The sequence below is a fragment of the Mesoplodon mirus genome (genome assembly GCF_964341445.2).
Source record: "Mesoplodon mirus genome assembly, chromosome: 10".
NCBI classification, from domain to species: Eukaryota; Metazoa; Chordata; class Mammalia; order Artiodactyla; family Ziphiidae; genus Mesoplodon; species Mesoplodon mirus.
Window position 1 is genome coordinate 28524391 of NC_138986.1, and position 16303 is coordinate 28540693.

General features: G+C 39.6%; 2 protein-coding genes across 13 annotated transcripts in view; both read left to right on the top strand.

Annotated features, from left to right (window-relative positions):
• The window catches only part of HBS1L (HBS1 like translational GTPase), an 83451-nt gene extending 79236 nt beyond the window's left edge, over positions 1–4215 (top strand). For all 4 annotated transcript variants that reach the window (XM_082634217.1, XM_082634216.1, XM_082634220.1 and 1 more), the window contains 2 exons: positions 1566–1710; positions 3688–4215. In XM_082634217.1, the coding sequence (XP_082490343.1) occupies positions 1566–1710; positions 3688–3699 (157 nt within the window). In that variant the 3' untranslated portion in view covers positions 3700–4215. The remainder of the gene's footprint in view (positions 1–1565; positions 1711–3687) is intronic.
• A 6069-nt stretch (positions 4216–10284) lies between these two features.
• Positions 10285–16303, top strand: part of ALDH8A1 (aldehyde dehydrogenase 8 family member A1) — a 459215-nt gene continuing 453196 nt past the window's right edge. For all 9 annotated transcript variants that reach the window (XR_014295173.1, XR_014295174.1, XR_014295175.1 and 6 more), the window contains exons 1-2: positions 10285–11115; positions 14272–14419. Coding sequence is in view for 1 of the 9 variants with exons in the window: in XM_082634221.1 (XP_082490347.1) it covers positions 10966–11115; positions 14272–14419 (298 nt within the window). In the remaining 8 variants the exon portion in view is untranslated. The remainder of the gene's footprint in view (positions 11116–14271; positions 14420–16303) is intronic.

Genomic DNA, 16303 nt, shown 5'->3' on the forward strand with positions numbered 1-16303 from the left:
ACTGCCGGGCGTGGGGTGGATGGATGGTGGGGGGTGGCCGCGTGGCGCGGGGGGATCGGCTCGGTGCTTTGTGGCCGCCTGGAGGGGTGGGATGGGGAGGGTGGGAGGGAGGGAGACGCAGGAGGGAGGGGATGTGGGAACAGATGTATATGTATGACTGATTCACTTTGTTGTAAAACAGAGACTAATATAAAAAAAATAGGTTTGTGGTTATGTTTATAGAAAGATTCCTTGTCCTTTAGAGATACATATTGCAGTATTTTCAGATGAAAAAAAATGTTTTCCTTAAAAAAAAAAAATTCTTTTGGCAGGAGCCAGGCTCTTTGACTTGGAAAATTCTTAATCTGACATTGGCTCATCAGATGTAGTCCTGAATTTTACCCTCCCTGCTCCTGCTGCAGATTCTAGCTCAATGATGCTAATTCTAGGTTTTAATATATTCTCATGCTAGTTTTTCCTGTCACCGTATTTGTAGCTTTGTCCTTTTATTTTGCACCAACACCATTTGGCCTTTCCCCTTTGTTTCCATTCCTGGCACATTGTAGACTCGATTGCTTTTTATGGGATGGAATCAAACTTTCTAGAACCAAACTTAATGCAAATTATGAGTATATTAGATGTTCTCCTTCCTAAGGAATGGGACCTTAAGCTGAAATTGCCCAAAACCAATATTTAGAATTTTGGGAATACTTTTTTTTAGAACCCTTGGCTTATTCTATCTGTCTGTCCCTGAATTAATCTTTCAGAAGGGGAGTTTATGAATGCTGTTCTCTATCCTTCTAGAACACATCAAAATTGAATTAGAGAACATTTCAGAATGTCCCCTTTGGGTTCTCCCTCTTTCAGTAAGTCTGGTGGGGCCCGTGCACAAGGATTCTTGGTTGTTTTGCTTATTTGTGTGAAGCTGTTTGCAATCAGGCCTGTGCCTCATCTCCCTTCATTTCCTATAAACATCATACTGTGGAAAAATCTTACATGATTTTATCCTGAACGTCTGTTAAAGGACCACTCTTCCTATGTGAGAAAAGAGAGAGGAGGAAGGGAGAGAGAGATCTAGGGTAGTGTGTTGGCACTAGGAGATTATCCTCTTTAAAGATAACTTTTTAACACATAGTCTACCAATTAGGATTTTACTATGGAAGACATAGGACATTGCATTCCTTTCTTAAAATGCAACCGCATCACTTTCTTTCATTTCATGAGGGAATGAAAGGGAAGACTTTGGTGGAGGGGTCTTGAGTATTTTAGATTATAGTGTCCTTCAAAGGATAGAGTTCAATTTGGAGGATTGTTTAAAAAATACACACACACACACACACACACACACACACACTCATACACACACGAACTAGCTAATATTTCTTAAATCTAGAATTACTCCTCTCATTTCTTTCAACTAACCCCCCCAAATTCAAAGGCATATATTTTCATTTTAAGAAAATCCCTTTTTACTTTTTAAGTTTTTAAAAAACTAAGTTGATGTGTAGTTGGAATGTGAAATATTTTTCAGGTTTTAATTACATTTCTTTACCTTTATTAGATTTCCATTTTATTTTTCGTGATAGATTGTTGACCAAAGGCCAGAATGCATTGGTGGAGCTACAGACACAAAGACCAGTGGCTCTTGAGCTGTACAAAGACTTTAAAGAGCTGGGGAGATTCATGCTGCGCTACAGTGGTTCTACCATAGCTGCTGGTGTAGTCACCGAGGTATTTTAAAGTGACTGATTATGTGTCCGTGGTTATTATGTCTTTTTCTACTTTCTTGTTAAAATTTTACTTATTTATTTTATTTTTTGGCTGCGTTGGGTCTTTGTTGCTGCGCACGGGCTTTCTCTAGTTGTGGCGAGCAGGGGCTACTCTTCGTTGCGGTGCGCGGGCTTCTCATCGCAGTGGCTTCTCTTGTTGCGGAGCACAGGCTGTATGTGCATGGGCTTCAGTAGTTGTGGCTCGCGGACTCGAGTGCAGGCTCAGTAGTTGTGGCACACGGGCTTAGTTGCTCCGCGGCATGTGCGATCTTCCTGGACCAGGGATCGAACCCGTGTCCCCTGCATTGGTAGGCGGATTCTTAACCACTGTGCCACCAGGGAAGCCCTCTTTTTCTACTTTTTAAGAATGATTACTGAGATTTTATGGCTTAACGGGAGTGCAGTTATATTAGAACAACATTTTAAAATTTTATTAAAGATTAAAAGAATGTTGGGAAGAAAATGTTTCATCTTAGATCTTCTCATAACGAGACTTCCAAACTGTCTTCTCCACCAGTAATATTGCTCAAAATTAAAGGAAATCCATTGAAAAATACATCTGTATGCAGTCCAAATCATGAGAATAGACTTTAATAAGAGTCAAATGAATTGGGGGTAGTGGTTTTGTTTAACAAAGTGCCCTCATTACATTTTCTTTTTTTAATAACTGGTTCTCAGTTCATTCCTTCAGAAAGTTCAGTTAATATATCAGTAATGTTTCTGAAACATTAATATGTAATGTAAGGTACAGTTGAGTTTTGGAGAAAATAGCCAGAAATGAACCAGAATCTCAGTGATTTAAATTTTCTTCCACACTATCATGATTAATATAGATCTTATGAATACATGCATGCCTTATTTGATTGCACTTCACAGATACTGCGTTCTACAAAATGAAGGTTTGTGGCAACCTTGCATTGAGCAAGTCTCTAGGCACCATTTTCCCAACAGCATTTGCTCACTTCATGTCTCTGTTTCACACTTTGGTAATTCTTGCAGTATTTCAGACTTTTACATTATTATTATATCTGTTATGGCGATCTGTGATCAGTAATCTTTGATGTTACTCCTACAAAAAGGTTATGACTCACTGAAGGCTCAGATGATGGTTAGCCTTTTTTAGCAATAAAGTATTTTTAAGTTAAGGTATGTACACTGTTTTCTTAGACATAATGCTATTGCACTCTTAATAGGCTATAGTATAGTGTAAACATAACTTTTCTATCCACTGGAAAACCAAAAAATTCCTATGACTTGCTTTATTGCGATTCTCACTTTATCGAGGTGGCCTGGAACGGAACCCACAATATCTCCAAGGTATGCATGTATTTTTAAAAGGGGCTTCACTACTTCATATGCTTGTTTTCTGCATAAAAATTACTCAGTTCATTTAACTGGATGGATACTTTGGACATAGGGCTTTAGGTTGCATCAAAATTCAGTTATACGTGTACCATGTAAAAGGCTCTGGAGTTAAACTTAAGTCTAAGTCTGAGTTACTGCTCCACTAATTCCTAGCTGCAGAAGAACAACATTTGTCCTGTAATTTATCCATCTATGAAAATGGAGTAATAGAATCTACCTTCTGGAGTTGTGAAATGAAATGGTCTGCATAAAGCACTTGGCACAGTGATTGCATTTAGAAAGCATTCAGTAAATGTTACCTAATATCAGCAGCAGCAGCATCACATTTAACTATCAAAACATTCTTTATAAAAGAGCATTCTAAAAATAAGATGCAGTCTCTTGTGGAAAATAATGGAGAGATTATAGAAAATCTCAAATAACAAGACTAGGGAAGGAAAAAAGTTGCAGGAAAAACAAAAAAGTTTCACCTGATGTAATGATTACTCCACTGCCATTTTTTCCTTTTGTTGTTGGTTGTTCATATAATGTGATTGGTTAAATTATAGCAAATGCTTTTTTTTTTCTTTTACAGATAAAAGGCTGATGGGTCAGAATTTCTACTATGTTTCTAAACACAATGAGATAGTTAACCTCCGTGTTTTGAAAGAATCCAGTTATTCAGTTAAAGCAACAATGTGCAATTGATATTTTTTTAAATGAGAGAGAAAATTCAAGCTATAATCAGCTGCAAAGAAGTATCATTCACCACTCCTACAAAAATTTTAAGTTGCCAACTGGCAAAGAAAGGCAAATATTGCACTTTCATTTAAAAAAATAGCTTTTCCTTTGAAATGTTACTAATGGACTTACCTTGCTTAGACTTACGGAAGTTATCAGAAATATGTGTTAGAAGACATTGAATCATCATGACGTGAACTCTACTTCCAGCCAAATCACAAAACCTTTACAGTTTTCTCTTTTCATTTCAACTTACCACACACATTTTTAAGGAAGAATAACTAAAATGGGTTATTGAGGTAGTTAATATTTGACCTGAGCAGTTTTTTAGTTAACTGTAGGAAAAGATTTGTTGAAGGTTAATAAAGGTATTTTGTGTTGAGCAGTGAGTGTTCTTCCTTCAACAAACAACCATTTGGAACTGCTTAGTTTGCAGTTATTGGAAATTGTTCCAATATTATTATTTAAGGTGTAAAGCCAGCTAATAAAATGCCTTAGTGTGAGCATAACAACAAAATGTGTTGTGTTTCTTCGATGTTTATGAGATTCTAAGTAGGACCTGGGTTTTATGGGATCTTTTTCACCTGAGGGTTTCCCCACTCTTTCACGTGAGTTCTTGCTTTTTATCCTAATAGCAGATCAAATTTAATCTCATCCATTTCTAACCATAACTTAATTTCATTTTTCCCATTCTCACTTTTATAATTACATGTATGATGACTTTATCTCATATTCCTTGTAGACTGTAAGTCCCCTATGAGTAAGAGTCATGTTTTTCTTTAAAGTTTCAAGGAACTCCAAGGTATATTTAGTTAACAGGTATGTGTTGAGCTCCCTCCTGGGTACCATTGCTTTCGAGTGGATTTTGTCCTCAGCTGAGGCTGGGACTGTGTTCTCATGGACGATATGATACAATTTTTTTTTAATTAATTAATTAATTTATTTATTTTTGGCTGTGTTGGGTCTTCGTTTCTGTGCGAGGGCTTTCTCTAGTTGCGGTAAGTGGGGGCCACTCTTCATCACGGTGCGCGGGCCTCTCACTATTGCGGCCTCTCTTGTTGCGGAGCAGGGGCTCCAGATGCGCAGGCTCTGTAGTTGTGGCTCACGGGCCCAGTTGCTCCGCGGCATGTGGTATCTTCCCAGACCAGGGCTCAAACCTGTGTCCCCTGCAATGGCAGGCAGATTCTCAACCACTGCGCCACCAGGGAAGCCCTGATACAATTTTTTTATATTGGGAAATGGTGTGATTTATATATTGATGGCTTACCATATTCAACCGCATTTCTTCTTAATTGAAGAATAACATCCATATGGTAAAGTGTACAGAACATGAATGTGCTGCTTGGTGGACGATCACAAGGTGAACACATTTCTTTACTAAAAAGTATATGTGTAGCTGTTATTTGAGAGTAAACTTGCTAAGGCAAAAAAGTGTTTTATTTATATTAGTCAGAAATTTAACAGATACAACTGACAGAAACCTAATTTAAAGTGACTTAAGCAAAAAAGAAAGACCTGCAGTAGCCCTGACTTTCAGCTGGTCTTGCTCGAGTCACACTGTCAGGCAAGGACTAATCTGTACTCTGCCTTCTCCAGTGTTGGTTTTGCCCTCAGACTCCATACGGAACCCCTTGCGATTCCACACATAGATCCTCAGACCCTCCATCAAGGGCAAGGACAGGCTAAAAGAACATGTCTTTTCCAGAAGTCCTAGAAACATCTCACCATGGACTATAACTGAGTTTAATTTCTTTCCTTGGGGCATCCTTTAGTTGTGATGTGAATATCACCCAAAGTGCATAGCTGAGAATTATGGAAGGGTTGGAAGGAAATTCAGGATGCTATGAAGAAGGGGAAATGGATTAGGGGTGGGGGGAGGGGGGTGGGATGCAAAAACAAGAAACATCCACTCTGTATAGCATACAAGGTCATGATAGCATTAAGAATTTTAAATACAAATTTAGCGTAAAACAAATAGCAGCAGTAGTAAAAATGAGTTTATTTCTTCCTTCCTGAATTGTGATAGAGTGATCTTTTTATTTACATTATGTTTACAATTGATTGTTGTTGAGGGGTGGTAACATTAAGAGAACCCACTGTGGGAGGTTGGGGTTAAGTGACAAGGTGTCCGGCGAGCACGCCCAAGCTTGGGTTTGGTCTGAAATCCTCCCCCTGACACTTACCATACTAAATAGTACATCCATTTTGGGTCACTGTGCTTCAGGTACTTCTTGTCTCTGCTTCTTCCTATTTATGGTCACGCTGTTTCTTTACACAAGTGGCTTTGTCCTCTTACGGTGACTCTTCATGGGTCTCCACTGGATCAATTGCCTCTATGGTAACATGCCTTAAAAAAATTTCAGGTCCATGTTTGGACTTGTTAATGTTTTTCCACACGTTCGTTATTTATGACAATATTTGAATTTTAGAAACTCAAATATTGGTTTAGAAAACAATTTCTGGACATAGTTTTTTTTTCTCCCATAAATATGCAGATCAGTAATAATTTTAACTATTGTTAAAATGTAATCATTCCCTCTAGAAAATCTGGAAAATACAGAAAAGTAAAGAATAAAACTCACCCATAGTAATATTGCCTAAATATCAATATTACTGCTGCTAACATATTGGTGTATTTCTTTTCTGTCTCTAGGGCATATTTTTTCTTGGAATTGTGATCATTAGTCAAGCTCTTTTCATTTTATAATGTAATCAAGATTTTTTGATAGAAATATTAGTAGCTTTTTAAAAATGATGTAAAAATATAAAATTAGAAACCTAGATATATTGGAATTAGGATTATACAGCTAATTTTTAAAAACGCTTCTAGATAAGAAGGCTCAATAAAAACTCCTGGGTCATTATTTTCCAACTTCCCTCTAAAATAGTCACAGAAATATGTAAATAGGAAAACATTCCTTCCTTCATCCCTAATGCGAGTCTGCCATATCCATGCACAGAGGGAGCTCTGGAGCGCCCGTCATCATGGGGCTGACAGTTCAGCCAGGCACCGTTCTCAGCACTACAAACTACAAATGAGAATTAACAGTGTGAAAGCATTCAGGAGGAATGCACCCTAAAGACAACATTAGAAGGGGGCTAGGTGAGGAGGGGGGACCATTAATACTGAAGTAAGATTGTAATACTTCTATAAAAGAGTCTCTTGAGTTAAACTAATTCAACCCGTAAGCCACAATCTCCTACCAATTCAGAATTAGTGGAGGCAGGGGGTGCAGGTTTTGCCTTGGCAAAATCATCCAACAGGGCAGCTTTTAGCCTTCAAAGTAGCAGCATCAAGATCCCACCAACAGTAAAAACCATTCTTTAGAACCTACCCACCTCCAGTAAGAAGAAGCACGTCAGTGAGAATCTTAACAGTGGGGCACAAGCCAGCAGAACCCCACATTGACGTGAGGTATGGGTACAAGTGCCAAGATGAGGAGAGCCCAGCAATAACCCTAGTTGAAGACACCTAAAGTCCTTCTTAGCTTTAGAATCTTGCCAGCAGAGCAAAAGTAGAACGGATCAAGTGATTTACAACCTGGTTCTTTGAAAATGCCAAAGATATTCAAGATTTTTAAAAGGAAAAAAATATATGAACACACTAGGGGTGAGATGAGCCATGTAACTATGTGATAATGATTCATTAGAACACTGTGGAACACTGGGTTCTGCTCCTGTGTACCAGCTCATTGCTGTTTTCTCAGGGAACCCCCGGCCTCTGACTAGTGTAAAGAAAATGGGTTACTATGTGCTTCAGTGGGACCTTGTCTCTCTCCTTGGAATATTTTCGTGGGTGCAATTTTATATTGACTTGTATGATTAATTTATGTTCTCCTTCTGCTGAAATGTAAGTCCCAAGAGGGAAGAGACCTCTTCTGTTTTGCTTCTGATTCTTTTTCAGCAGTTGGTGTAGTCCTTCACACATGCAATTGTTAGTGAAAGAATTAACACTGGTGGTGGCATTATGGAGGATTTTCATTTCTTTACATCTGTATTGTCAGAAAATTATAAGCTTTTCTATAAAAAATTATAATGCTGTGTGTGAAGGGGCTGTTTTTTTTGGGGGGGGGCTGTTTTTTAAAGTGAAGGAAAGGGAAAACTTGTTAGAAGCAAACTTTAAAACTGCTTCTGTCTGTCCTCTTGTCTGGTGAACCTCAGCTCTAATTTGGAGTCTTTCTTGAGCTGGGGTGACCCTCTTGATCCTGGAAGATTCAAATGTGCCTGCATTTCAGAAAGGGAACCAGCAATCAACTGGCTGCTAGGGATTCTCCTAGCTCTCAGGTGGACTATGAGATGGTGGGAGTAATTGACACATTAGTACTTTCCAATACTGGGCTTGGGTATATTTCTTTTTATTTAAAGATGGTTAAGAAATAAGAGGCTTGTGGCAAAATCGGTAGTACCTGAGCACATGCAGGCAAAAACTTTCTTTCAGGTGTATTGCAGGAAACAAAAGTTTTCTTTCAATAACTGCTGCATGGTGTCTGTGAGATGTAAGGGGGATATTGCTGAGCTGAGAAAAGAATCAGAACAGATTAGAAGAGACTACATGGAAGCCTAAATCATAATAGCAAAATTTAAACATTCAGTGAAGCCTGTAAAATAGATAACAATTGCAGAAGAGTTGATGATATAGAGGTTGTCCTTGGAAACCACTCCTAGAATGCAGATAGGTGAAAATGATGAACAGGAAGACCCCAAGATTGCACCATATTTTATGTAAAACATCACAAGGGAATTTCAACGAGATTAAGCCAATCTTGGAAACAAAACAAAACCCCCAAAAATCATCTTCAAAGAAACAAAAAATTATCTTTAGTCTTTTCTGCAGCACTAAATTCCAAAAGACAAAGGGACACAGGAACTAAATATATAAAACTCAAAGTTAGAGGGACTGTAACTCACAAATTCATCACTCATATGACATCATTTATAGGCAGGGTAAGAGTCTCAAAAGATGTCCTTCTGGGAGAGGGTGAAGGGATTGGGGAGGCAGGATTTAAAATGTCCAGATCATGAAGAGGTGGTTGAACACTTTAAGATTGGGGACATCATGGTAGAAAATTCTTTAGCAAGCATATGTTGATGCCCATCGTTTGTTGATGTCATCAGTCAAAGACCACCAGGACACAACCGTAGTCAAAATTATTTTTTTTGATGCTTTTTGCAGGCAGACCGCCATGGAGTCTAGGTGCTTCTCATAAGAAGGTGTGAGGAATTGAGCACATGTAGGTAATGAGGAGGGAGGGCTCAGGTGAGCAGGGGTTTCTTCTGGACTGGGCACTGTCAGAAAGTGGGAGTAATTCTGCAGTTGGGTATCAATTTTCATATAGGAGGTAGGAGAAATGGAACGCAGTAGAGCAGCAGCAGTCATGCATATTGACCACAAGAGGGCGATGTTAAGTCATTTTCATGGTTTGCACGGTGCCTTTTGGTCTGTGCTCAGGTGTGACGACAGTATCTCACTGCATCAGGAGCACAGAATAACCTTGTCTGATGTCAGATTTAGGAATTGTCAGTGTTCAGTAGGAGAACACCATGGCCCAGCTGTGAGTGCCAGGCCAGCTTTTAGCTTTTAGAAGATCCCTTTTCTCTCTCACGTTGAAACCACTTAAATATGTATTAGTAAATTAATGATGAAATAAATGTGGCAGCACTATTTACAATAGCCAAGACATGGAAACAACCTAAATGTCCATTGATAGATGAATGGATAAAGAAGATGTGGTACGTATACACAATGGAATATTACTTAGCCACAAAAAGAATGAAATAATGCCATTTGCAGTAACAGGGATGGACCTACAGATTATCATACTGAGTGAAGTAAGACAAAGACAAGTATCATATGATATCGCTTATATGTGGAATCTAAAAAAAATGATATAAGTGAACTTATTTACAAAACAGAAACAGACTCACAAAGAAACTTATGGTAACCAAAGGGGAAGGGGAGAGGGATAAATTGGGAATTTGGATTAACAGATACACACTACTATATATAAAATAGATAAGCAACAAGGTCCTACTGTATAGCACAGGGAACTCTAACTCAATATCTTGTAATAACCTATAAGGGAAGAGAATCTGAAAAAGTTGTGTGTGTGTGTGTGTGTGTGTATATGTATATATATATATATGTATATATACATACATATAATTTTGCTGTACACCTGAAACTAACACAACATTGTAAATCAACTTACCTCAATTAAAAAAAAAAAAACCTTTTCCAGTCTTCTTTGTCTCTGACATTCCCTGATTAACTGTGACGCAGAGCATCCTTTCACGCACTCATTAGCCCACTGTGTTCCCTTTGCTATGAGTTGCTTTTCCATATCCTTTGCTTACCTTTCTGTGAGGTTGTTCATTTCTCCTACCAATTTGTTTAACTTCTTATATACATCATGGACATGAGTCCTGGGTGTGTTACATACATTGTATATAGTTTGGGCTGATACCGTCACCTTCATGGCACATCTGGGAAGATGTGGGCTGCGGTGGCAGCCCTGGTTTTAGGATGGACAGTTCAGCGACAAGGCAGAGAGAAACTGGTGGGTGGTGGAAAGAGAAAGTCTGCCTTCAGCCACCTCTGAGGGTGAGGGCAGTGATGCACTGAGGAAAAAGCACATGATTTGGAGACAAAAGGACCCTTACCAACTATGCAATTTTGGACAAATTCACCTCTCTGAGGACAAAAGAGGGGAAGTAATGACCTTTACTTTCTATAGGATTGTTGTGTGGAATAAATGAGTAAATTCATGTAAAGACCTGCCTCAGGGCCTGGCACTTAATCAATGTTCGAGCAGTGAATATAGTGTGAATCTCATAAAATGATACACACAGATTCCTTTTGACCATTTTAAAGGGCCATGAACACATAAGCTGATGTTACTTTAACATATTATTATCCATTTCTCACAACGTACTGGACGGCTGTGAAATATTTGGGAACTCTCTTCATTCGGCGTTTAGAAACTGAAATACTCTCGGAGAATGTCAGGTCACCTCCCACTTTCACTGATTGGCAGATGGGGTCACTGGGGCTGGAAGTGAGGAGGAGACTAAGTCAGGAGTCGGGAGAGTGGGGGGATAACCTCTCTGAGGAACGCCAAGGGGAAGGGCAGGCATGTCCTTGGCTATGGCTGGAACAAGGGCCCTTTTGACGCTGGAAAATTTCATAGATGGGAAATTTTTACCTTGTAGCTCATACCTAGATTCCTACGATCCCTCTACGGGGGAAGTGTACTGCCGAGTGCCAGACAGTGGAAAAGAAGAGGTGAGTATATTCACTCAGAGAAGACTGAAATCGACTTTGCCTGTTGGTGATTTATGGTAACTTAATTTTCTAGGAGCAAAGGGGGTTGAGAAAAGGTGTAGGATTGTTAAACATTAGCAGAAGGAAGGTTTTTAGTTCTAGGAAGGTTTATTTTATAATTGGGTATATATGATACACGGCACCAATCTCAGGTTACCATATGCAGAAACAAATAATAATCCAGGGAGCCTAACACAAAGCCACAACTCACAGACATTCCTTGACGGGTGCCTAGTAAAAAGCATTATTTGTAAGAATGATCAGTATTACTAAGTGATCCTTTTTCTCAACCAAGTGTTGCCTAAATTTGCCATTATATTCATGGATTCCCAAAAAATGCATTACTTCACAAAAATTAACAAAATCTTAAAACGCAGGGATTTATTTTATATTATCCTGTAATAATTCTTCATGTCTTCAAAATATCTAGTAAAGTAAAACCAATCATTTGAATGATGAAATGCAGAATCAAATTCCTGCATATTTTTGAAGTTAAATTTAACACTACTTTTTCTTACTCAAAGTACTTAATGGTGCACACATTAAAACGTTTTTTTCAGTGATGTAGAACTAATATTATTGAAGAGTTTTGTAAAATATTTGCGATATATTTGATTAGTTATTGCACTGAGAGGATAAATATATTTGGGGTGATAAATGTGGCTGATAAATGTATACTCATCTAAATGGATTTATGCTCAAATTAAATGGATTTTAATTTATTTTTTTAAGGCACAAAGAACTAGATTATTTAAAAGATAATTGTAGCCTTCATATGTAAATGAGTATTATATGCAAGGTTTTTTTTAAAAAAAAGAACTAAGCTATTCTTTCTCTACTGTTAATAATATTCTAAATCTGTCTTGCATTAAAAAAAAACTTTTAGACTTTTGGATTAAAGTTTGCAAATATTGGCTAATTTGTTGGTTAATCTGTAACCTGAAATTTTGTTTGCTTCAAATGACCTGGGATAGACATGAGAAATCCAGCTTTTCCAGCCCTCATTGTCTCAGAGTCCTTTCCAAAGTAAAGTTAAAATTGACAAGTATGCCAAATTCAGGTGAAATATTTTCTGCAGCTAATGGCTCAGCCCTTGCAGAAGAGAGAATGAGGGATGGATACACCTGCTCGCAGAGGAATAGATACTTTGGATTTCCCAGCAATCCAGCTTGCAAACATTCCATCTGATACCATAAAAGGTTTTTCTGGCTTGAAAAATATGGTTACCATGCAAGCCACATGCCCAATTTCCCCAAAAGTCACTCACAGTGCTGCCAGTCTGTCAACAGGACTCCCATTCATTCAGCGTTTGCTTTGTGCTGTGCATTCACTAAGCCATTGAACACAAATTGTCCCAAATCTGAGTCATAACCTACAAATAAGACTCTATCATCATCCTTATTTTACAGGTCACAGCATGCTTAGATTAGTGGTCACACACACGCAGTAACATTTGCACCGTAGCATTGGGGTCCGACTGCCTGGCTTCAGAGATCAGCTGCACTGCTTAATACCTATGTTCTTGACCTACAGCTGAACCTCCCTGCGCCTCAGTCTCTTCATCTATAAAATGGGGATAATAATAATACCTACTTCAGAGTGTTGTTCTGGAGATTAAACAGACTGACTGACATATGTAGAGCCCTTTGCATCTGGCATATAGTAAATGCTTTATAAGTATTATCTTTTGCTAATATTATTGTATGTAGTACATTATATGTGTTCTACATTAAATGGATGTAGGACATGTGACATAGGACAACTTAGAAAATATGACTGGACTTGAGTTTTCTGCTTTTCTAAAAGATCAGAGTTTTGCATCGACAACTGTAGGAAGATTCGATTTTACGTTGACTGCTGTAGGTAGGAACCCTCCTCTTGTTGGCTGGCAGCAGGGCATCAACCACCAACTTTCCAAACATTTGTAATTAAGACAAGAATCCTTTTATACCTATTTTAGCTCAGCCGAAGGCGACTTTGTTTACATAAAGAAAACGAGAAGGCATGTAGATCCGATTTGGGGTGATAGGGCAGCTGAATTGTCAGATCATGTAATACAAGAAAGATGCCGGAAGCTTGTGGAAAAAGATTCTGAGCCAGCCTGGGTCCAGTGGTGGAAGAAAGCTGTGAGTGATTATAAATGTCATGCCTGTGAGAGAGGAGAAGGGAGAGACACAGGCTCTGGATTTGCCATCTCTGGAAAAGGCATTGCTTAGACGTTTGCCTAAGAGAGGAGAAAGACAGCAGAAGCCCTGATAATTCATTCTGCCTCCATGAACTGGCTTTGCTGATACCTTCCTATACATTGTTTCCTTTTGGATTTAGCTCTAAAACCAGGTCCCCAAGCTATCTGTTCAACCACAGATGCCCTCTTCTCCAACAGAGGACCTTTCCATTGGGCGGAGCCAGGCAGGGGACTGGGACTGTGGTTATGCCATAGCAGGCCAGCTGTGGTCTTGGGAGCCACAGAGATCTGGGTTTGCATCCTGATTCTGCCACTTATTAGCTGTGTGACCTCTGGCAAATTACTTGAGCTCTCTGTGTTTCAGTTTCCTTATCTGTAAAACGGGCTTAGCAATACTCATGTTACAGAATTTTAAAAGGGATTTAATGAAATAATTTGTGTAAAGCATTTAGCACATTCCGTTATATATAAAAATTAGTCAATAAATAACTAATATGATTAGTCATTCCAAGTGAAAATGACAGTCTGGGATGTGATTTCAAAGAAACTTTTAGACCTTATCAAGTGTGTCAAAACTGCATTAAGAGTTTAGAGATTCCATACATCTTAATTAAGTTTCCTCTCTCATATGATATTCAGAAATTTTCTGTATTTTGAAATTATTGAAAACGTATACCTGCTACTCAAATAGATTCTATTATCGCCACATTCTGGATACCTTGGTCAAAATGGAGCATTTTTCTTTTTTTGTGGTGCCCCGACTTTGCTGGCCATGTAAACACCACTTTGTGGGCGACTCAGTACTGAGAGTGTCGAATACTTGCAATTAGGCAGAAAAAAACGTTAGCCGTGTACGGACCTGTGGATTCTGGATTCATCCAACCCTTGGGAGCAACAGTCTAAGGCGACCCTCTTCCGTTTGCTCCTCCGAGGTCGAAGCCGCGGTGGAGGCCGCCAGAGAAGCATTTCCGGGCTGGTCCTCCCGGAGCCCCCAGGAGCGCTCGCAGGTGCTGCAGCGGCTGGCGGATTTGCTGGAACAGTCCCTGGAGGAGCTGGCCCAGGCTGAATCCAGGGACCAAGGTGAGAGGCATCTGTGCCGGCCTCTTCCCTCTTTCCCACGCTCGCTCTCTCTAGCGGAGCTGGGATTTAGCGCCACTGTCCCTTCTTCATGGGAAGTGCACACACTATCTTCCTGGCGGTTCTCACGCTCCTTCCAGGTTGTCAGTTGGTCTCTTGCCTCTTAACCGTGTGGATGGAACTCAGGACACTTTCTTCATGTTACCCCCACCCCCTTGGACCCATCAGCTAGCCCACCCACGTGCTTCTCACGGCAGTGGTAGAGGATGGAAAGCCAAACCAGCCAAGGCCTCTGAAGGCCGAGGCTTGCAACTGGCCCACTTCTGCTTCATTCTGATGGCCAAAGCAAGTCAAGGCCCAGCGCAAGTTCAAGAGGCACGGAAATAAATACACTGTATGTTTGGTGGAAGGAACTGCAAAGATGTATGGCAAAGGGCATGGATATGGGGAGAGAGGAAGAAGGAGGGCTGAGGGTGCAACCCTCCACTAGTTCTAAGTAGAGAGTTTCAAAGCAAGTTTGTTTCTTTTCACTACGTGATTCATTTATTATTTTTAAATTTTAATTAATTAATTAATTAATTAATTAATTAATTATTTTTGGCTGCATTGAGTCTTCCTTGCTGCGTGCGGGCTTTCTCTAGTTGCGGTGAGCGGGGGCTACTCTTCGTTGCGGCGCGCGAGCTTCTCATTGCGGTGGCTTCTCTTGTTGCAGAGCACAGGCTCTAGGTGCACGGGCTTCAGTAGTTGTGGCATGATATTTATTTTTTAATTGAAGTATAGTTGATTTACAACGTGTTAGTTTCAGGTGTACAGCACAGTGATTCAGAAAGATATATATATATATATATATACACATATACATATACATGTGACAGCTCTTCAAATTGTCTTATATATGTATATATGTATGTATATATCATATATATGTTCTTTTTCAGATTCTTATTCCTTATAGGTTATTACAAGATATTGAATATAGTTCCTGTGCTCTACAGTAAGTCCTTGTTGGTTATCTATTTTATATATAGTAGTGTGTATATGTTAATCCCAACCTCCTAATTTATCCCTCCCCCTCCTTTCCCCTTTGGTAAACATAAGTTTGTTTGCTAAAAGCAAAGATAACTTGAAGAACAGTCACATGGTTTTTTAGAAAGATTTCCGATATGTTGGTCACTGTTCCACTCCCAACACAATTTCCCAATTTTTTTAACTGCTTCCCAGAAGTCAGGGTAATGGAGTAAATGTCTGTAAATCTTTGTAATGATATCTATTAGGAAAGGCCAAGATCTTTTTTTTTTGTTTGTTTGTTTTTTGTTTTTTTTTGTGGTACGCGGGCCTCTCACTGTTGTGGCCTCTCCTGTTGCGGAGCACAGGCTCCGGACGCGCAGGCTCAGCAGCCATGGCTTACAGGCCTAGCCGCTCCGCGGCATGTGGGATCTTCCCGGACCAGGGCACGAACCCGTGTCCCCTGCATTGGCAGGCGGACTCTCAACCACTGCACCACCAGGGAAGCCCTGCCAAGATCTTTTTAATTTATATGCGTGCTGTAAAGCAACCTAAAGTTAAGAAGCAGCCTGACTCCAAACCTTAAGAAGAAAATGCTTCCTGACACTGCAGAGTCTCCCTGTATCACTAAAGATAACTAAGGAACAATCCAGGTAAGCATATATCTAGGATGTGCATGGGGCACATGATGGGTGGGCAAGGGCCACACAGCATCCTGTGCCAGGTTCCCATCAGTGGTTCTGCCATGTGTCCATCTTAGTGACTCCACTGTGTGTTGAGGGGACAGTTAATATCATTACATGCTTTTTTGATGATGTGCAAATACAGCTGTCTTAACACCCATTATTCCAACCCCTCTGTAGCATGTCCAAAGCTTGGTGA